General features: G+C 39.6%; 1 protein-coding gene across 1 annotated transcript in view; it reads left to right on the forward strand.

Moving 5' to 3' along the window:
* Positions 1-28: 28 nt before the first annotated feature.
* COPA (COPI coat complex subunit alpha) overlaps positions 29-22,743 on the forward strand; it is a 49,177-nt gene continuing 26,462 nt past the window's right edge. Inside the window, exons 1-8 of the mRNA XM_003937945.4 lie at positions 29-183; positions 3,063-3,176; positions 3,375-3,448; positions 7,495-7,575; positions 9,798-9,874; positions 10,887-10,996; positions 17,840-17,949; positions 18,309-18,408. Of these exons, the coding sequence (XP_003937994.2) occupies positions 144-183; positions 3,063-3,176; positions 3,375-3,448; positions 7,495-7,575; positions 9,798-9,874; positions 10,887-10,996; positions 17,840-17,949; positions 18,309-18,408 (706 nt within the window). The 5' untranslated portion in view covers positions 29-143. The remainder of the gene's footprint in view (positions 184-3,062; positions 3,177-3,374; positions 3,449-7,494; positions 7,576-9,797; positions 9,875-10,886; positions 10,997-17,839; positions 17,950-18,308; positions 18,409-22,743) is intronic.

A 22,743-nucleotide genomic window follows, 5' to 3' on the forward strand; every position in this document is an offset into this window, starting at 1 on the left:
GGCCCGGAGCCCCAGAGACCGGATATTCGCGTTTCCAAGAGCTTCCGGAAACCGCAGCAGAGGGTCGCTGACGTGGAGGCGTCCGAAGGGCAGCCGGGTGTGTCCGGCCTCGGATTAAGACGTCGGAGTCGGAGACCTGAGAGATGCTAACCAAATTCGAGACCAAGAGCGCGCGGGTCAAAGGTAGCGGAGAAGAAAAGGGGGAACATGGAGGCTGGATGTCAGGGGCGGCGCTGACACAGGGAAAGAGAAAACGGGTAGACGTGCTGCCTGAATTGGGCCCATCAGACGGACCTGGAGGAAGACGGAGGGTGGGAGAGAGGTTGGGCCTGGCGGGCGGTTCTCCAGTCCTCTCTTCTTCGGTGTGTCCTTGGGCCTCGATTTACCTAAAACTTGGCTCCCACAGTGCAGGGGATTCCTTAGGCCCCCTCCCTCTTCTTTCTTCTCTCTGTCTTGGCTGTGCTCCCGACTTGCATTGTTCTGCTCCAAAGGCTCTGTGACCTGTTGGCTTTTTGATGGCTGTGTTACATGGAGTGGCCCTGGGGATTGAGTCTCGATCTCTGTTACTCACACCCGAATCAGTCAGTAGCTTTTCTGGAGACGAGTAGTGGCTCCCTCACTCAAGGAGGCCTTGGCTGCACCATCTCAACATCAGTGCCTCCATTCGCCTTTATTTCCCACCCGGAAATAGTACCTTAAGGCTTATAAACCCAATAAAGTCCCAGCTTAATAGGGTTGCCAGATACAATGCAGGATGCCAAGTTAAATTTGAATTTCAGGGAAACAGTGAATAGTTTTTTTTAGCCTGTCGTTGTCTACCAGAAGTTCAAATTTATCTGGGCATCTCGTATTTTTATTTGCTAAGTATGGCAACTCTAGAGCTCGAGCATGGGTCGTTGGGGGTGGAGGGCAAATGACTTCGAGATAGCAGTATTAGCCTCAGAATGTTAGAATGGGAAAAGCAGACAAGTAAGGTCTCCTGATACCTAGAAAAAATAGGTTAGAATATTTAGTAAGATGCAGCATAACAAAGTGGTTGGGAACTTGGTCTTTGAAGTCAGATGGGCTTGCTTTGGAATCCTGAGACATCCACTAACAAGCTGTATGACTTGAGTGATTTATTTAAGGTCTCTAAGTCTCTATTTCCTCATCTGTAAAATAGTCTTTTATAGAGAGAATTAAAATGAGAAAGTATGGAGTGTGTTTATTACAGTGCCTGGTGTAGACTCAGTAGCTTAAAAACTGGAGGCTGTTATGAATGTGTGAATAGATTCTGAGCAGTTTCTTGAGTCTCTTGAGAAACTTGATCTTGAAAGGTGGGTACCACTAAGAATTTCTGAGACCTGGAGAGTTGAAATTGGTCTTCGTAATCTTTCAGTTTTCTTTCTTGCTCCTAATTTCTTGCTGGGCAGGAGAGAAGAAAAAACAAAGATGTTATATTTGAAGGCAAACATCCATTGTTGAGTGTACTTATATATCATAATGGAAAAAAAAAAAGAAAAAGAACAACCTAATGGAAAAATAGACTATGCAGAAAAGAAAGTGTAAATGTTCAATAAATAATGAAAATAGTCCCACCTCACTAGTAATGAAAGAAATGCAAAAAAAAAGTGAGGTTATGTTTTTGGGGGGAGGGTCTTAGATTTATAAAGCAAACAAAACAACAAATAACTGATAATAGCCTGTGTGCAAAATGGGCACCTCCATAAACTTAATGAGACTGCATATTGCTACAGTGTTTTTACATTTAGTACATTTACATGTACTAAAATGTTAAGTGCACATGTTCTATTCCTGAGCAATCTCACTGGTCTTCAGCCTAGAGCAATAATAATGCAAACAGGCTAGATTATGTGTAGAATTATCTTCAGTAGGCTCTTTTGATAGTCAAAAATTGGGAGAAAAAAGTTAAATTGTTTTAGAATAAATGTAGTAGTTTTGTCCATTGTAGTTAAAAAGAGTGAGGTTGTGTTTATATGTACTTTAAAGAGATCCACGTTATATAGTTAAGTGAGAAAGAAGTTTGCAGAACAACATCATGATGTGATCCCCACTTTCATAAAATGCTAAGGCCTATGTTTATGAGTAACTGCATTAAAAATCAGAAAGGATACACTCCAACCCGTTAGTAGTTGTTACCCCTGGGGACTTCCATTTCCACTCATGATAGAATAACAAGGACCAGATTTACCTTCCCACCTTAACTATATAACTGAACAAAATATATGAAAGAAAGGTTCATACATTCCCCACAGACATCGGGCAACAGTCAGTGCAGGAAAATGATTCTTGAGAGAAGGGAAATAAACAAGGGGAGTCCTATTACTGCCTAGAAAGTTTTCAGGCTTCAATGAAGAGGGGAATCCCCTGGTCTTTTTTTTTTTTTTTTTTTTTTTTTAATGATAGATAGGTACACTAGGTCTTTTGAGGAGACAAAAGTTTAGAGTGTGGGGAAGCAAAGATGGCTAGATTTTGCTGGGCAAAATACTGGAGAAGAGGGTTCTGCACAGAGAGAGCACTGGAGATCTGCAGAATATCCTCTCAGGCTTTGTCTGAGTACTGATCTGCATGTGAGAAAACTATTCAAAACCTGAAAAAGAACCACTGGTAAGAAAAAGGCAAAGCAATCCCCAGAGCTCACACAGGTCTGGGACTAGTTTTTGTTCCTACTGACCAGAATGGAAAGACTTCCTAAAATTACAGTGCTTCGAATAGATACCTCAGATGGGTATTGCTTTAATATTGGTTCTAGATTAGGCCTAGAATAAAGGCTGCTGTAGCCCTCCTGTAATAAAACCTAAAAGCAGCCTTGAAAGGATCAACTGATTCCAGTTAACTTAATTGCATCCTAGAGCAAAGCCCAGCAATATTTAAAGGAACGTAACAAAAACCTAGCACCAAACATAAAATGCATGGTATCTGGCATCCAATAAAAAATCATCAGGCATGTTGAATGAATGAATGAACCTAGGATTAACCTTGCTCTTTTTCTTATCAGAATTGACAGAAGATGACATCATGGGCTTAGTTAGCTTATTATATTATTTTCTGTTTTTTTTCAGGGCTCAGCTTTCACCCCAAAAGACCTTGGATCTTGACTAGTTTACATAATGGGGTCATCCAATTATGGGACTATCGGATGTGTACTCTCATTGACAAGTTTGATGAACATGATGGTAAGATATTTCTAGGAGGAAGTTAAAAGAGTATAAATATTTATCATATCCGGGGGTATTTTAAGCCTTGTTTAGCATGTATTCCTCTATGCTTAAAGAATGTGGAAGTGATAGAACTGAAAAATCCTGTATAGGAATCACCTTAGAGATTAGAAAGGGTAGCTTTCTCTAACACACATTGCCTTCCTTTTCCACCAGGTCCAGTGCGAGGCATTGACTTCCATAAGCAGCAGCCACTGTTTGTCTCCGGAGGAGATGACTATAAGATTAAGGTACAGAGGGTCTGTCATGACTGAGAATAAAGGACAGAGCATGTGGGAAGGTTTGGGAATTATGGAAGGGACTGAAAGACAGGAAAGTTCATTCATACAGAGCTCAGGCTTTTGACAACATTATCCAGAGAACTTACCCAGCAAACATATTGAATGGTTACTGTGTACTAGACACTGTTTTCTTTTTTTGGAATTCAAAAAATAAATAAGAAATGGTGTCTGTTTTCAAGGACCTTTTCTTCTAATAGAGGAGATAAACATATATCCAAGTAATAGCCTGTATAGTTTGGTGAGTGATAGAATAGGGAGATATTCAAAGTGAAATAGGAAAGAACAGTCCAGGTGCAAAGACAAAAGGCATGGCACAGCTAGATACAGGGCAACTCTTACTAGTTTTATATGGAGAAGACCTGGAGAAATGATACGAGAAGGGGCAGAAGATGAGAGTGGCCAGATCATGGAGTACCTGTTTGCAGTACTCATGCAGATAAGAAGGAGCCATTTAAGGAACTTAAATACAGGAGTGATATCAGATGTATATGTTTTTAAAATGATTACTTGGTGGTAAATAAAGAAAAGATAGGATGATTTGGGCAAGACTGGAGGAAAAGATACCAGTTAGAAAACCTGGGCTTAGATAGTCGCGTTTGAAATGGAGAGAAGGAGATGGATATGAGAATTTAAGGAAATGAATCAGTAAGTCTGTTGGACGATGTTGGAGGGCGAATAAGGAGAAATAAATGAGATGACTGTCAGGCTTCTAGTTTAGGTCACTGGGTAAAGGGGTGTCATTAACTAGGAAAGGAAAACCAAGAGGAGATAGTTTTCTGGAATGAAAGAGAATGGGTAATGAATTCCATCTCATCTCTGATGAGTGGGAGGGACCCAGGGGACAGTGTAGTTGAGGTGTCTGTGCTAGAAATATGTTTGGGAGTTGGCATGATGAAGGGAAGAGCCAAAGGAGAAGCGGTGGAAGATACTGCTCCAGGAGTAGGTTGAATAAGGAGACAAATCATCATTTAAGAGAGAGAGGAAGTACAGTTAGTATGGGAAACAGTGATTCGAGGGGTTGGAGATGAACCAAGAGGGAGAAGAAGCCTCTTGGATGTCAAAGAAGAAGAGAATTTTGGGAAAGAGAAAGCATTTAGAATAAGATCAAGACTGAGAAATAACCTTTGAATTGCTTGATTTGGAAGGCATTAGTGTGAAAGCAGACAGAATGTAGGCAATTCTTTGAAGACGACTGCCTGCGATAATGGCAAAGGTTAGTGCTAGAGACTAGCAAACTGTAAAAATAAATCAAAATTTCCTCTATTTACTTCCTTTAGCTGTTTTCATTAAGTCTACGTATCAAACCAAACCAGTGAAATTTACTTCATAAAAAGGGAAAGTCTTTTTAATAAGCTACTTCAAGAAGTTATATACTGTGATTATACTGCAGAACTTAGGTGACAGGAGTGAAGAGTGTGACAGCTGCCTGCAGAGAAAAGAGCTATTAGAATTATAGGAAGGACATTTCTTTCTGTTTTCTAGTTTTTAGGCACTGCATTCTGGGGCAGTCAGAACTCAAACCACCCGATAGATCTCAAAAGCCCATAAGGATATCACCTCGTTGTAATATTTTAGTATTTGTTATTTATAGTGATGAACATTGAGTATCAAGAGTAGTTAACTTGGGTTTCTTATAATCTGTTTAAAAAGGGAAAATGGGGTGTTATTTAAAAAAAAGTTTTCCCAAAATAACTAACATTTTGGAAAAGAAATTATCTTCCACTTATGAAATGTCCAGAATAGGCAAATCTATAGAGACAGAAGTAGATTAGTGATTGTCTAGGGTTGGAGGGGTTGGGAGGAAATGAAGAGTGATGGCTATTGGGTATGAGTTTCTTAAGGGAATGAATAAAAATGTTCCAAAATTGATGATTGCACAACTGTGAATATAGAAAAATCTGTTGAATTTTATACTTTAGATAAGTAAATTGTATGGTATTTGAGCTGTATCTCAATAAAGCTGTTACTAAAATAAAGGACTTCTTTATTAGCTGGTAGGTGTGTAGTGCTACCATTCAGTGGTTTTAATTTACGTTTCTCTGATGACTAATAAACTTGAACATTTTTTCATAAAAGGGGGGATTATCTAGAAAAGTAATCATCTGTGGACCATCATATTGCTTGCTATATCCAGATAAATGCAGTATTAATATAATCCTCATTTACAAAGGGTAAGACAGGGAGCCCAGCAAATGGTCAGAGTATTGGTCTAAAACTCCTGTAAGTCTTTAAGGATTTACAGTTTTGGAGTTTGACATAGGCCATTAAAGGAGTGAAGACATTTTGAAGCCAGAAATATCAAAGTTTAAAATACTGAATTCCATAAGGGGAAAGAAGTCAGTTAAAGAATAGTGTTTATGGTATGGTCTAATTTTTGTGTAAAACTCTACTGTGTACATGTATATTTATATATAGCTGATTGAATAGAGGTAAGTTATGGGAAGAATTCGGCTCTCCATGTTCTTGTTTCCTTGCATAATGCTTGCTGAGCACTTAACTCGTATCAGGCCCTGTATTGGGTGGTAAGGGTATAGTGTTGAGCATGATAGACAAGAACCCTGCCTTTAAGGAACTCAGCTTTCTTGTTTGAAAGATCATACTTTTGGATTTTCTGAATTTGTTACAGGAAATAATATTTTTATGATTTACTAAAGAAAAGTTAAAAATTAGAATGGTAACAAGCTGGCCCAGATTGACTATAAACAAATATTAAAAAGAAATTTTAAAAAATTAAAATTAAAAATGTATCTGGTCTCTTATTTTTGTACTTTCTAGGGTATTTTCTGAATGAGGAAGATAAGCTATTTTATATTTATGATGCTGGTTTTCTTGTCTTCAGTTGTGTCAGTTGATGCCTAGCACTTTGGTAGTTGACTCAGCTTCACATCTGAATATGATATTGTCTGTCTGCTTAGCTCAGCCTTACTGAGCAATGTAGTATTTTCCATGTAATAAGTTAAAGTCTGTTTGCTTGACAGATAAATACAGACCACAAATGTATGGGCATCATTTGCTGTCAAGTTAGGAGTCTAAGATGCTGATGCCCTACTATTACTGTTTCCCTTAGAGTCATGGTTTCTATCTGTCTTACTTTTTTGAGGGGTTTGCGGGAGTTACTGAGTCTTGCTTTGTCGCCCAAGCTGGAGTGTTGCCAGTGTTGTGATCCCAGCTCACTGCAACCTCTGCCTCCCAGGTTCAAGTGATCCTGCTGCCTCAGCTTCCCAAGTAGCTGGGATCATGCCTGGCTAATTTTGTTTTTTGTTTTTTTTTTTTTTTTGAGTTGAAGTCTCGCTCTGTTGCCCAAGCTTGAGTGCAATGGCACTATCTCGGCTCATTGCAACCTCCACCTCCTGGGTTCAAGCAAATTCTCCTGCCTCAGCCTCCTGAATAGCTGGGACTACAGATACACACCACCATACCCAGCTAATTTTTTTTATTTTTAGTAGATAGGGGGTTTCACTATGTTGGTCAGGCTGGTCTTGAACTCCTGACCTTGTGATCCACCCACCTCAGCCTCTGAAAATGCTGGGATTACAGGCATGAGCCATCATGACCAGCCTGCCCTACTTTTTAAAAGTGATGGGTAAAGCACTTAAGGGGTCTGTACTGAAGCTGAGAGCACAATTAGGCGGTAGAAAAAAGAGTTTCAAATCAAAACCTGGATAAATATCTCCTGTTACTAAATACAGATGGTTTCTTCCCAAATAAAGGAAAACTTTTCAATATTATCTCTAGCTTTTCCCTAATCCTACCCCAACCCCACGTTGTTTATTTGATCTGTATTTTCATTCTTGTTCTTTTTTCCTCAAATCTTAAACAAGGCTTCCCACCAAGGTTCCTGCCTATTTAGAAATGCCAAAATACAAATATATATATAAATCCATATTTATATTTCTGTAAAGGTACTAAGCCTCTGAAAGGCTCAGAAAAATCAGCCTTTCGGAGGCTCAGTAACTTTATATATCTGTTTCTCAGTTTGATTTCTGTCATTGCAGGTTTGGAATTACAAGCTTCGGCGCTGCCTTTTCACATTGCTTGGGCACTTAGATTATATTCGCACCACATTTTTTCATCATGTAAGTAGCCACATTGGTGCTAGTTTTGGAGTATTCTTAATTTCCCCATAGTAATCTTTATTTGATCCTTGAGAACCCATGTTTTGATAACAGAGTTATGTTTTTGGAGTGGCTCTTCTAGGGTATGTGTAGTATTGACCTTTCTGCTTTGTTTCTTTTTTCTTTGAGACGGAGTGTCACTCTGTTGCCCAGGCTGGCATGCAGTGGCACAATATCAGCTCACTGTAACCTTTGCCGCCCAAGTTCAGGCAATTCTCCTGCCTCAGCCTCCCAAGTAGCTGGGTTTATAGGTGTCTGCCACCATGCCTGGCTAATTTTTGTAGTTTAGTAGAGACGGGTTTCACCATCTTGGCCAGGCTGGTCTTGAACTCCTGACCTCGTGTTCCACCCGCCTAAGTCTCCCAAAGTGCGGGGATTACAGGTGTGAGCCACCACACCCGGCCTCTGCTTTGTTTCTTTCTACAAAAGGAAGCACTTGAGATTAGACTGAATTTAATTTTATTGGATGCAGTAGATTCTATGGGAAGTCATTGTTTCTGTGTAAGGAAAAGTAAGGATTTGATTTCAGGTTTGCTGTACCAGAAAACAAAAGTTTACAGGCTAATCTCATGTAGGGTATTATCAGTAAGTGGTAGGTATGTTTGGACGAAGATCAAAATAAGATGACTTTTTGATGTGCTAACAAACGTTTTGAAGTATTAACACTCATGCCCCTCTATCCTACGATTTTTGGGGCTGGTGCAGGCTTTTCCCTTAGCCAGACTTACTATGTTCTTTGACCTGCCAGGTATCATAATAAATTTAGATAGTGAGATACAGATTACAGACTCTCAACCTCTGAGTCCAGTCGCAACCTGGCAGGATCTCCCTATAATTTTGTGCTATTAGCATTAAGTTGCACTATTACTTGATTGCCAGTAAATTAAGTCTCTTGAATTAAGTTAGAAAGAATATGATAGCTGGGCACGGTGGCTGAAGCCTGTAATCCCAGCACTTTGGGAGGCCGAGGCGGGTGGATCACGAGGTCGAGAGATCGAGACCATCCTGGTCAACATGGTGAAACCCCGTCTCTACTAAAAATACAAAAAATTAGCTGGGCATGGTGGCGCTTGCCTGTAATCCCAGCTACTCAGGAGGCTGAGGCAGGAGAATTGCTTGAACCCAGGAGGCGGAGGTTGCAGTGAGCCGAGATCGCGTCATTGCACTCCAGCCTGGGTAACAAGAGGGAAACTCCGTCTCAAGAAAAAAAAAAAGAAAGAAAAAGGAAAAGTAGGAGGTTACTTTGTTATGGCAAAATAATAAAATTTAATTTAAAAAAAAAAAAGAAAGAATATGATAAAATAATAATTTACTGGTTGAGTATATATTTTTTTTCATTACAAAATTTTAGGATAGCAGAGAATGAGAATTAGGAAATTACAACTTAAACATTTGAGAATGATAACCACTCGATAAGATAATCTATTAAGTAGGAATTATTTGTCATTGCCTAAAGGACTTCCTGAAGACCCTTGCCCTAGAGCAAGTTGCCGTCTATCTGTAACGTTATGAAAAACCTTATTTTTTTTTTATTTTACCAGCTCAATAAATACGTGTGTGCCTTGTACTTGCTAAGCTTTGAGCTAAATACTGAAGGTAGAGATACCATCTATTTCAGTGTTTAACACAAAGCTTAACAAGTGTAGTAAGAAGGAAGTGTAGGTAGGAAACACTTCCTTTTCTCGACAATCTTACAGACTCCAAAAAGGCTAAATTGTCTTTACATGTTACTTTCTGCCTTGGTTGCTGAGACTTGGGAATTTTTTGAAACTGAACAGAAAGAGTCAGACAATAAAATAATATTCCCATCCTAGAGTTAAAGATAGAAGAGCCTTTCACAGGATCTTAATTTAGATTATTAACTATATATAAATATAAATACACACATACACACATATACAGAACTAAATGTAAATGTGTATTTTACTATCTGCCTCTGAGAATCTATTGTGCCTCTGACTGGCTTCCATTCTTAAGTCTTGCAGGTGAAAGTGCCAAGGCTGAGAAAAGCTGTTAGAGTAGTAGAGAAAAGGAGACAGCTAACCTGATAGCAAAAGCAGCAGCCCCTTGGCTAATGTAGCTGAGCCGTTAAGCAGTAGAATTCTTTAGAGAAAAATGATTACAAGAGCCTGATAGAATAAATGTGTTTGATATTTAAAGCATTTGTCTGGAATATCTTTCAGGAATATCCCTGGATTCTGAGTGCCTCAGATGATCAGACCATCCGAGTGTGGAATTGGCAATCTAGAACCTGTGTTTGGTAAAGCAGGAGGCAGAGGGCTCAAAAAGAGTCTTCATTTTTCCTAGTTTTTCATAATCAGCTTCTCTTAGAACAATCCTCTCCCTTCCCAAATGGGCTCTGTCTGCTGATTAATTACTTATTGTATTTGTAAGATGCTTTTAAGCGCAAAATAATAAATGTAGAGACACTCCCATATATGAATCTGGATCTTTCAATAATTTCTTACCAGGAAGAGAAATTATATAGCTTTTTAGAACACAAACTTTTAGCTGGTTTTCGGTAATTTTCCCATAAAACCTGAGTCATGTTCTAAACCTTTGTCTTGTGTTTGGGGCTGGAGCTTTACATAGAACTTTCCGTGAAGAAGTAGAGACCATTTAAAGTGATGGCCTTGGCCCGGCGCGGTGGCTCACGCCTGTAATCCCAGCACTTTGGGAAGCTGCAGCAGACAAATCACCTGAGGTCAGGAGGTCGAGACCAGCCTGGCCAAAATGGTGAAACCCTGTCTCTCCTAAAAATACAAAAATTAGCCGGACATGGTGGTGCGCACCTGTAGTCCAAGCTAATAGGGAGGCTGAGGCTGGAGAATCGCTTAAACCTGGGAGGCGGAGGTTGCTGTGAATGGAGATCGCTTCACTGTACTCTAGCCTGGGCAACAGAGCGAAACTCCATCTCAAAAAATAAAATGAATAAATAAAGTGATGGCCTTTTAGAGGGATACCCTACTAAAAACTCAGATATTTACTGTATGGATTACTGAGATTCCATTTGTTTCGATATTTTTGAGAGGAGAACTATGCAATCTCAGTTCTCCTGAAATTAGTAATATTTAAATACCAAAGCATTAGAGGTAAGAAGAGAACTATTGTTAAAATAGCTGACTGGCCTTGTTATTATTAGTTTAGAATTGGGAGAATGACCTACCTTTGTCTCCATAAAAGTATAATTGGATAAGCAATTATTGAATATGCAGAAAAGTATTTTAGGAGTCTGTTGACTTCCACCTCTAATTGTCTTTTTTTTCTTGCAGTGTGTTAACAGGACACAACCATTATGTAATGTGTGCTCAGTTCCACCCCTCAGAAGACTTGGTTGTATCAGCCAGCCTGGACCAGACTGTGCGCGTTTGGGATATTTCTGGTGAGCTGCCCAAGTTCAGGGGACTACCTAGTCATGTCTGGTGCAAAACTGCAATTGCTTAAAACAGTGAGGAGAGTTGGCTTAGAACTGGAAAATTTAGAATATTCTGTTTTATAATAGCATCTTTGTTTCTGAGGGTGTTGAATCTGCTTTGATAGTTCTTCGTATTGGAAGTCTCTAAGAAAAGAGGTAACTCTAGAGAATTCATTTGATTTGAAGAAATTTTAACTTTATAGTTAGATCAGCTTCTGGTTAAAATCAATATACTGTTGGGACGTTTGATTAAGAATCAGGCTTTCCACTGCAATTAGAAAAAAATACATGTATGACAAAAAGAAATTTTGATAATAGATTAATACAGGGAAACAGGACTCTTGGACGCTGTGGCTTTATTTAAAAATAGTAAAATCTCTCTACTAGATTTCTTCTAGTGCAGGGAGCATGATTGGGTTCTAGGTGTTGGTGATTTTTATGTCCAGAATACCTGTTTTTTTTGTTTTGTTTTGTTTTGTTTTGTTTTTTTGAGACGGAGTTTCGCCCTTGTTACCCAGGCTGGAGTGCAATGGCGCGATCTCGGCTCACCGCAACCTCCGCCTCCTGGGCTCAGGGAATTCTCCTGCCTCAGCCTCCTGAGTAGCTGGGATTACAGGCACGTGCCACCATGCCCAGCTAATGTTTTGTATTTTTAGTAGAGATGGGGTTTCACCTTGTTGACCAGGATGGTCTCGATCTCTCAACCTCGTGATCCACCCGCCTCGGCCTCCCAAAGTGCTGGGATTACAGGCTTGAGCCACCGCGCCTGGCGCTGTTTTTTTTTTTTTTTTAGATGGAGTCTCACTGTCACTCAGGCTAAAGTGCAGTGGCACGATCTCAGCCCATTATAACCTCTCCCTCCCAGGTTCAAGCCATTCTTGTGCCTCATCCTCCTGAGTAACTAGGATTACAGGTGTGTACCACCACACACAGCTGATTTTTATATTTTCAGTAGAGACAGGGTTTCACCATCCTGGCCATGCTGGTCTCAAACTCCTGACCGCAAGTGATTCACCCACCTTGGCTTCCCAAAGTGCTGGGATTACAGGTGTGAGCCACTGCCCGGCCCAGAATACCTTTTAATAGACAGATTTAGGACTAGAAATTAAATAATTTGTAGGTTATGGATAGTTGGGATAATTCCTCCTTTTACAGTTTACATATCTTGATTTTGAGACAAGGATTTAAATGTTCAGTCTTATGTAGAGGAGATCTAAGAAAGTGCTGCCTAGAGAATTTAAATGTAGAAAATGGACTGTACCTGTAACATGGGTGGAAGCGCTTTGTGTTGGAATAGGGAAATCAAACACTAAATGCTGTAATTCTCAGACCAATTAATATTTGTTGTTTGTTTCTTTTTCTTTTTTTTTTTAATTTTTCTTTTCTTGAGACAGTCTCATTCTGTCACCTGGGCTGGAGTGCAGTGGCACGATCTCAGCATACTACAACCTCTGCCTCCTCCTGGGTTCAAGTGATTCTGATACCTCTGCCTCGTGTAGTTGGGATTACAGGCATGTGCCACCATGCCCAGCTAATTTTTGTATATTTATTAGAGACAGGGTTTCACCGTGTTGGCCAGGCTGATCTTGAACTTCTGACCTCAGGTGATCCGCCCACCTCTACCTCGAAAAGTGCTGAGACTACAGGCACGAGCCACAGCTCCCAGGCTGTTGTTTATTTCTCATTTCCTTAGAAATTCTTGGAGATTTGAGTTCTCTGAAATGTCAGTGACTGGACTACAAAACATGTAATGTTGTACAAAAGGAAGGCCCCCTCATAGATCTTTGTCTGGTTCTTTGTAGTAAAGGAGTCATCCTCTGCATTGTGCAGCTGAGGTGATAACTGTTCCCAACTCCACTGTGGCGTAGGGGCTGGGGCAATACGGGCACTTCTTCTTATAGACCACTAATGAGCAGCAACCTGAAAATAGGGATTCTGGGATACAGCATTTCAAATGTTGCAGTAGCAGTTGTTTAGGTTAATGTAGCATAGAAACAAGGGGAGATGGGGACAGTTGCAGAGTTGAACCTCTGGATCATGCTGTCTTTGTGGTTTTCAAAGGTTTAGAATGAAAGGGAGTAGTATAAACAAGACCTACTTGAGATAGGGCAGTTTTACTCTCTTTCCGTAGGGCTTTGCCATTGCAGTTTTTCATCAGACTGACAAGGTTTTTTGAAGTACACTCAGTTGTGACCAGCCATGCCAACAGGAGGAGCTAGACACAGGCACTACGAACCTGTGTCCTCTCCTCACTGCCAGTACCAAGGAGCTTTGCATCTGCTCTCCCAGTAACCTCACTATATGGCTTTCCATGGTTTTTCACTGTGCACACATTCAAAGTACTCTCTCTGTCTCAGGATATAGGAGCCTGATGGGATTGGATCCCAATTCATGCTGTTCCAGCTGATCAGAGGCAATTTTTTTCTTTGAGACAGAATCTCACTCTCACTGAGACTGGAATGCAGTGGTATGATCTTGGCTCACTGCAACCTCTACTTCCTGGGTTCAAACAATTTTCCTGCCTCAGCCTCCCAAGTAGCTGGACTACAAGCACATGCCACCACACTCGGCTAATTTTTTTTGCTCTTAGTAAAGACGAGGTTTCACCATGTTGGCCAGGCTAGTCTCAAACTCCTGACCTCAAGTGATCCGGCTGCCTCTGTCTCACAAAGTGCTGGGATTACAAGCATGAGCCACTGCGTCCAACCAGCAATTATTTAGAATAGCCTTTGTCAACCTGGATTCTGTGGGAAAATTAAGTGCTATAGAAAGTACTTTCAGTGACTGTTTTCATAGTTCTTCTAAGAATGGTATACAGCTAATGCTTTTCTGGATCACAGAGAATTTGTTACATACCTAAACTGATGCTTTCAGAAATTAAGACTTAATTCTTTTCCAGAACACCGGGTTGAGAAGGACTGTACTCTAAGAGTAATGTTTGTGCCACCTGATACCAGCTCAGCATGTTCCCTGCGGTCTAGCTAAGCAGTTTGGGGGCAATCAGGTGGTTGGATTCTTGGTGATCATGAAATGCCCAGAGTACAAAATACTTTGTCTTTTGCAGACAGAACATTTTTACATCAAAATTAAGGGCCCTAGATCAGAGAAGAGAGGGACAGAGTGTGACCCCATGGGGTTTATACTTGCTCTTGAATGTGTAAAGTGCATGGATTACTATATAATAACCTTGCAATTGCTATACTTTATTTATGTGATAGTGAGGATTTTGTGCTAACTTGCTGTACTAATGTTAATGCTCTCTTTACTATTTCTAAGTGTTGTTCTTTACCCACAACTCTTGACTTCCAGTAACCCCTTAACCAGAGTGGAAGGAGATGCTTTGGTATTTAACAAAGTACGAGAGGTTTTTGGGTTAGACTTTTATACTTTTCTTCTCTAGAAATCAGCATATTCTTTTTAGCAGAGTTCTTTTTTACTATTGGGTTCAAATAAATATGAAAACAGGAAGAGGAATTCGCCTTTCGATCTGTTAAAGACCAGTGCTAATATTTCTGAAATGGAGAAGTTAGGTCTGAATAAGAGTATGAATACCCACAGATTTAGAGGACTAGTTCTAATTTTTTTTTCCACTATCTTTTTTTGAAAGGAACACTCTCTGAGTTAGATAAGCAATAAGAGAATACAGAGAACAGAAATTTTTAAAGGAAAACCTATTTCTTGATACCTCTCCCATGAGGATTGAGCCCTATGGGGCTTAGCTTAACCTGAAACTTTTGTCTTGGCCTGGCAAAAACTATTTGTTTAAAAGGGAATATATTAACAAGCCTACATATAAAAGGTTACTTTCTTAGCTTGAGCTTCCAAGTAAACTGACAGTTAAATTATTTTAATATGCTTATACCTTTGCATGTCAAGCCCATGTAATTCAAGCTCAGTCTTTGAAATGGCTACTAAATAAGTATCAATTTGCTGCCAAATCCTGTTATCATCCCTCTCTTTTTACTGCTTTTCCTTGTCCGCACTGGGAGGTGTGCATCAAACTGGTCCATTCTGAGAGTGTCCTCTGGATTTGGGTAGCTGCTGTAGAAATTTTCCATCTGTCGTTCAGTCCTAGTGAGTGGCTTGTTGATGGCGGAAATATTTCTTCTCTAAGTATCTTTTCACTGCCTGTCACCATTCATCTGTCTGTTTTTGCCCTTCCCCTTTTCCTGGATCGTTACACGCAAATAAAACAAAGCCTTCCATTCTGTCATACAGCTTTCCTTTTAATGTGTTTGTTGAAGCTTATTGGAGGTGATGTTTCTCACAGCTGTCTATCTTTGTATTTTCCTTTGAATCTGTTTCATATAACAGACTCATTAGAAAAAGTTGACAGATCTTATTAAAGAGACAAGTGAAATAAGTGAAAGGAGGCATCCCAGCGATAAAGTATTTATGAACGTTTGGGAGAGTATATTGTAAAGCTTCAGCTTGATTTCCCTCTACCTGTTGGCTAAGTGCTCACCTTGGACAGAGGACAAGATAATTGAAATTGTTGTAGCCTTCTAAGCTCTTGCTTCTTCAGTGTCAACGTGTAGATGCCACTGTAACGGAAGAGATACATTATAATTTTAAAACAATGACTATAAATACAATTAAACCTAAATTTTTATATTTTCCTACAGATGGCAGAGTTTAGGCTTAAAATGACTTAGGTTTTCTTTTCTTTTCTTTTTTGACATGGAGTTTTGCTCTTTTGCCAGGCCGGAGGGAAACGGTGCAATCTCGGCCCACTGCAACCTACACCCCTTGGGTTCAAGCAGTTCCCCTGCCTCAGCCTCCCAAGTAGTTGGGATTGCAGGCGTGTGCCACCCTGCCTAATTTTTTTTTTTTTTTTTTTTTTTTGAGACGGAGTCTTGCTCTGTCACCTAGACTGGAGTTCAGTGGCACTATCTTGGCTCACTGCAACCTCTGCCTCCTGGGTTCAAGCTATTCTCCTGCCTCGCTTCCTGAGTAGCTGGGATTACAGGCGCCTGCCACCATGCCCAGCTAATTTTTATATTTTTAGTAGAGATGGGGTTTCACCATGTTGGCCAGGCTGGTCTCGAACTCCTGACCTCGTGATCCGCCCACCTCAGCCTCCCGAAGTGCTGGGATTACAAGCGTGAGCCACTGTGCCTGGCCTAATTTTTGTATTTTTAGTACAAACAGGGTTTTGCCATCTTGGCCAGGCTGATCTAGAACTCCTGACCTCACGTGATCCACCCACCTTGGCCTCCCAAAGTGCTGGGATTACAGGCATGAGCCAATGAAAGTTTTTATTTTCCATTATACATAACTATTTTTAAAAATTACAAGGGCTAGGTAATTTCATCTTTTACTTTCCCCCTATAATACTTCAAAAGATAGGATTTTAGTCTCAATTCTTTTTTCTCATCTACAGACTGTTAGACTTTTACCTACTTGCTTATTCCAAAGCATTGTTAACAGAATCCAGTCACGTAACATACGCTTTGAAAACCACGAAGTACTTTCCGAATGTAAGGTAGTAGTGTTATCATAATTTTGGTTCTGACTATAACACAAACAGTCCGGTTTTAAAGATGGATGTAGTTGAGTCATATATGTGGGTCATCTACAAATAAGACTCTTATTATTCTGGTGTCTTTTTCCATTGTTTTTAAGTTACCGGTGAATTCCTCCCAGTGAACTTAGCCTCCAAAGGTTTTAATGGCAAAGTCCAAGTATTCAAATCTCTAATCAGCCTTTTAAACAGGAACTTAAAAGGACATGACTGTTTTAATTATCTTGTTCCTTGTCCAAGACTCAAGTAGTAGGCATGAGTACACTTTTTTACATGGCTTGTGGTTTTACATTATCTTCTATCAAATATCTGTTTTGTACTTAATAGGTATAACCCATTTGGAACTTCCCCCATCAGTTGTCTAAAGGCTTCGAGTTGAGAAACACTGAGCTGTGGCATCTTCAAATGGCTTTTCTTTTTTGAGATAGGGTCTAGTGTCACCCAGGCTGGAGTGCAGTGGCGCCAACATACAGCCTCGACTTCCTGGACTCAAGCCATCCTTCTGTCTCAGCCTCCCAAGTAGCTGGGACTACAGGCATGCATCACTGCACCCAGCTAGTTTTTGTATTTTTTGGAGAGAGAGGGTTTTGCCATGTTGCTCAGGCTGGTCTCAAACTCCTGGGCTCAAGCGATCCACCTGCCTTGGCTTCCCAAACTGCTAGGATTACAGGTGTGAGCCACTACACCCGCCTCATATGGCTTTCCTTTCAAATTTTTTGAGGCTAGTCTGAAGATAGTGAGTTATCTCAGTTGATTATTCACAATCAGTTACAGATCGAATTCCTCATTCCACTCTTTCCCCATTCTTACTATTGCACTTGACTAGTCTTTAAAAAAAAAAAAATTCTGAAATGATGGGGAAAAACTTGCTGTAAATTATATGAAGTTGAGAGTAGAAATGGAATGGTTACCATTTGGAGCCACATTTCAAGAACAGTGAAGAGTAGAAAGTGGGCACTAACTGTGAAGAGTAGAAAGTGGGCACTAACTGAGGCAGACACCTCTTAAGGTAAGATTTGTGGAAGAGGTTAAAGTGTGTCAGAAATTTGGGTTGGCCTCCTCTAGAAAGAAATTCCTGTAATGGATCTGTTTTTAAGGGTTAAGGGAGCAGAAGAGAAGATAGTGAATGTACTTAAATACTTTAAACATTTTTAGAAATAGGAATTCTTGAGTCTCTTTCTTAAGTTTTTTCCCTTTTTCTTTCACTGTAATTTCTGTGTTTCTGATACTGTGCTGTTTTAGATAACATTATTATGTCTTTCATCCCATTCTCTATCCCTTCAAAGGTCTAAGGAAAAAAAACCTGTCCCCTGGTGCAGTGGAATCGGATGTGAGAGGAATAACTGGGGTTGATCTGTTTGGAACTACAGATGCAGTGGTGAAACATGTACTAGAGGTACTTATCTTTACAGCCAGGGGCTGGATATGGGCTGTCATCTTGGGAAAGTCACAATATGCTGCTCATTTATTCATTCCATCAACAAATATTTACAGAGTGCTTAAGTGTCAGGTACTGTTTGAGGTACTAGAAATCAAATTGTGAGTGAACCAGCAGAGAAATGAAGCTTATGTGCCACCTGAGAGAGTCTTATTCATAAACCCAGTGGGGAAAGGAAGAAAGCCAGGCACAGACTTCACCACCATCCCAAAGCAGAGCACATTCTCAAGCTTTCTGTAAGGCAGAGTGGCTTGATTCATTGATTTGCTTTGAATAATGGCTATAAAGATGTTTTAGAAGAACCACTCTTTCTATAGGGTCATGATCGTGGAGTAAATTGGGCTGCCTTCCACCCCACCATGCCCCTTATTGTATCTGGGGCAGATGACCGTCAAGTGAAGATCTGGCGCATGAATGGTGAGTGAACAGGTACATTATCACCATATCTAAGAAATTGACTGCCAGCCAGCAAGGTAAAATAGGCAGGTCTTCTGAACTCTGACCTATTTTCCTACTTAGGTTATTAATGCTAATCCTAGGAGCATAGAAATTGTCCCTTTTCCTTTTTTCCCCCTGCTTTTTAAAAATTGAGGTGAAATATACAAGGGAAGTATATCATCTTTACTATTTTTATGTGTACAGTTAAGTGGTAATAAACATTTATATTGTTTTTCTCCATTTCCTCCTTCACATTCCTTCCCATTCTACTCTCTATCTTAATAATATCCACTTTTTAGCTTCCACATGAGTGAAAACATGCATTATTTGTCTGTTTGTTCTTGCCTTCACTTAATATAATGCCCTCCAGTTCTATTTTGCTGCAAGTAACAGGATTTCATTCTTTTTTATGGCTGATAATATTACATTGTGTGTGTGTGTGTAATTTTCATTAAACACACAGAATTTTCTTTATTCATTCATCCCTTGGTGAGCACTTAAGTTGATTCCGTATTTTGGCGATTGTGAATAGTGCTGCAATAAACATGGGAATTCAGATACTGCTTTGACATATTGATTTCCTTTACTTGGATATATACCCAGTAGTGGAATTGCTGGATCATATGGTAGTTATATTTTTAGTTTGTTTTTGTTTGTGTTTTTTTTGAGACGAAGTTTTTGCTTTTGTTGCCCAGGCTGGAGTGCAATGGCATGATCTCGGCTCACCGCAACCTCTGCCTCCCAGGTTCAAGCGATTCTCCTACCTCAGCCTCCCAGGTAGCTGGGATTACAGGCTCCCACCATCATGCCTAGCTAATTTTTGTATTTTAGTAGAGACAAGGTTTCTCCATGTTAGTCAGTTTGGTCTCAAACTCCCAACCTCAGGTGATCTGCCCACCTTGGCCTCCCAAAGTGCTGGGTGAACCACTGCACCCAGCCTCTATTTTTAGTTTTTTGAGGAACCTTTTTGAGGAATGTCTTTTTGATACAAGCCATTTTACCTGTGGTGAAATGATATCTCATTGTGGATTTGATTTGCATGTCTTTTTTTCTTTGTATATGTATATACATTTCAGCCTCTATGTTAAGGACACATTGATTTGCACTTCTCTGATAATTAGTTATGAGCATTTTGCCCAGAGCAATGCCCTGGGACATTTCCCTAATGTTTTCTTCCAGTAGTTTCATGGTATCCGGTATTAGATTTAAGTCTTTAATCCTTTTTGATTTGATTTTTGTGTGTGGTGAGAGATAGGAGTTACGTTGTTCCGCATATAGTTACCCAGTTTTCCCAACACTTTGGTGAACAGACTGTCATTTCGCCATTGTATGTTCTTGGCACCTTGTTAAACATGAATTGGCTATCTGGTTCCTCTATTCTATTCCGTTGGTCTGTGTGTCTGTTTCTATTCCAGTACCACGCTATTTTGGTTACTCTAACTTTGTACTAAATTTTGAAGTTAGGTAGCGTGATGCCTCCAGCTTTGTTCCTTTTGCTCTGAATTGCTTTGGCTATTTGGGGTCTTTTGTGGTGCCATATAAATTTTTGGATTTCTTTTTCTGTTTCTGTGAAGAATGTCCTTGATATTTTGATGGGGATTACAATAAATCTGTAAATTACTTTGAATAGTAATTTACCCTGTCATTTTTACAATATTCTTTCAACCCACAAGCATGGAATATCTTTCCATTTTGGGGAATGCTCTTCAATTTCTTTCATCAGAGTTTTATAGTTTTCCTTGTATGGTTCTTTCACGTCTTTGGGTAGATTGATTCTTGGGCATTTAAAATTTTTTGTAGTTTGTAGTTACTATAAATGGGATTTATTTCTTGATTATTTTTCAGATTGTTCACTGTTGGCATATTTAAATGCTACTGATTTTTGAGACAGGGTCTCAGTCTGTCACCCAGGCTGGAGTGCACGTTCTCAATTTTGGCTCACTACAACCTCCCTCCCCTTCCCAGGTTCAACCGATTCTTATACTTCAGCTTCCCAAGTAGCTAGGACTACGGGTGTGTGCCATCACACCTGGCTAATTTTTGTACTTTTACTAGAGATGGGGTTTTGCTATGTTGGCCAGGCTGGTCTCAAACTCTTGATCTCAAATAATCTGCCCACCTCAGCCTCCTAGAGTGCTGGGATTACAGGTGTGAGCCACTGCACCTGGCTGTACTACTGATTTTTGTATGTTGATTTTGTATTCTGAGCTTGACTGAGTTTATCATTTTTAACAGTTTTTTGGTTGAGTCTTAGGTTTTTCTAAGTATACAATAATGTCATCTGTGAACAAGGGCAATTTTTTCAATTTGGTTACCCTTTATTTATTTCTCATACCGACTTCATCTGGCCAGGACTTCTAGTATTATGTTGAATAAAAGTGAAAAAAAGTGGGTATCCTTGCCTTCTCATCCATAGAGAAAAGGTCTTCAGTACTTTCCCATTCGGTATAATGTTAGTTGTAGGTTTATCATATATGGTCTTTATTATTTTGATGTATGCTCTTTCTGTACCCATATTGATCATAGCTTTTATTATAAGGGGATGTTGAATTTTATCTAATGTTTTTTCAGTATCTATTGAACTATTGGATGGTTTTTGGTTTTGACTCTGTTAACAGGATGTATCATGTTAATAGATTTATGTATGTTGAACCATTCTTTTGTCCCTTAAGTGAATCCCACTTCGTCTTAGTGAATGATCTTTTCAGTATGCCACTGAATTTGGTTTGCTAGGATTTTGTTGAGGATTTTTGCATCTATGTTCTTTACCAGTGATAACTGGCTTGTAGTTTTCTTTTTTTGTGGTGTCCTTTTCTGATTTTGTTATCAGAGTAATGCTGGTCTCATAGAATGAATTTGAAAATATTCCCTCTTCTTTTTTTTTTTTAATTAAAAAAAATTTTTTTGAGACGGGGTCTCACTCTGTTGCCCAGGCTGGAGTGCAGTGGTGCAATCTTGGCTCAACTGCAACCTCCCTACTCCCCCTCTACCCGGTCCAAGCGATTCTCCTGCCTCAGCCTCCTGAACAAGTGCCTGCCACTGCAACCAGCTAATTTTTATATTTTAGTAGAGATGGGGTTTCACCATCTTGTACAGGCAAGTCTTGAACTCTTGACCTCATGATCTAACCATCTCAGCCTCCCAAGGTGCTGGGATTATAGGCATGAGCCACCACACCCAGCCCCCCCCCCTTTTTTTTAAGTGTTTGAATGATATTGGCATTAATTCTTTAAATGTTTGGTAGAATTCATCAGTAAAGCAGTCAGGTCCTGGGCTTTTCTTTGATGGGAAAATTTTATTAAGGCTTTGATCTAGGCACTGGTTATTGGTTTATAGAGGTTTTTCTATTTTATCATGGTTCAGTGTTTTTGGTTTTTTTTTTTTGGTTTTTTTTTTTGAGATGGAGACTCACTAGGTTGCCCAGGCTGGAGTGCAGTGGGGTGATCTCAGCTCACTGCAGCCTCAACCTCCTGGATTCAAACAACTCTCCTGCCTCAGCCTCCTGAGTAGCTGGGACTATAGGCTGTGCCACCATACCCAGCTAATTTTTGTGTTTTTAGTAGAAATGGGGTTTTGCCATGTTGGCCAAGCTGGTCTTGAACTCCTGACCTCAAGTGATCCACCTGTCTTGGCCTCCCAAAGTACTGGGATCACAGGTGTGAGCCATCATGCCTGGCCTCATGGTTCAGTCTTTATAGGTTGTATGTGTCCAGGAATTTATCCATTTCTCATATGTTTTCCAATATGTTGGTATGTCATTCTTGTAATGGTTTCTTATGTTTCTTTGTATTTTTGAGGTCTCAGTTGTGTTTCCTTTCTTGTTTTTGATTTTATCTATTTGGATCTTCTCTCCTTTTTCCTTAGTTGGTCTAGCTAACAGTTTGTTGATATTATCTTTTAAAAAGAAGTGTGTCATTTCATTGATAGTCTTCATTTTTTTTAGTCTCAATTTTTATTTCTGCTCTGATCTTTATTCCTTTTCTTCTACTAATTTGGGGTTTGGCTTGTTCTTGATTTTCTCAGTTCTTGAGGTGCATCGTTAGATTGTTCATTTGGAGTCTTTCCTTTTTTCTTTTTTGACATAGGTGTTTTTTGTTATTAACTTCATTCTTAGTACTGCTTTTGTCATATCCCATAAATTTTGATACATTGTATTGACATTTTTATTTGTTTCAGGCAATTCTTAAATTTGCTTCTTCATTTCTTCATTGAGCCATTAGTCTTTCAGGAACATGTTGTTTAATTTATATGTGTTTATATTTTCTGAGATTCCTCTTGTTACTTATTTCTAGTTTTATTACAAACTTGTTTTGC

The sequence above is a fragment of the Saimiri boliviensis genome, chromosome 19 (assembly GCF_048565385.1).
Source record: "Saimiri boliviensis isolate mSaiBol1 chromosome 19, mSaiBol1.pri, whole genome shotgun sequence".
In the NCBI taxonomy this organism is placed as follows: Eukaryota; Metazoa; Chordata; class Mammalia; order Primates; family Cebidae; genus Saimiri; species Saimiri boliviensis.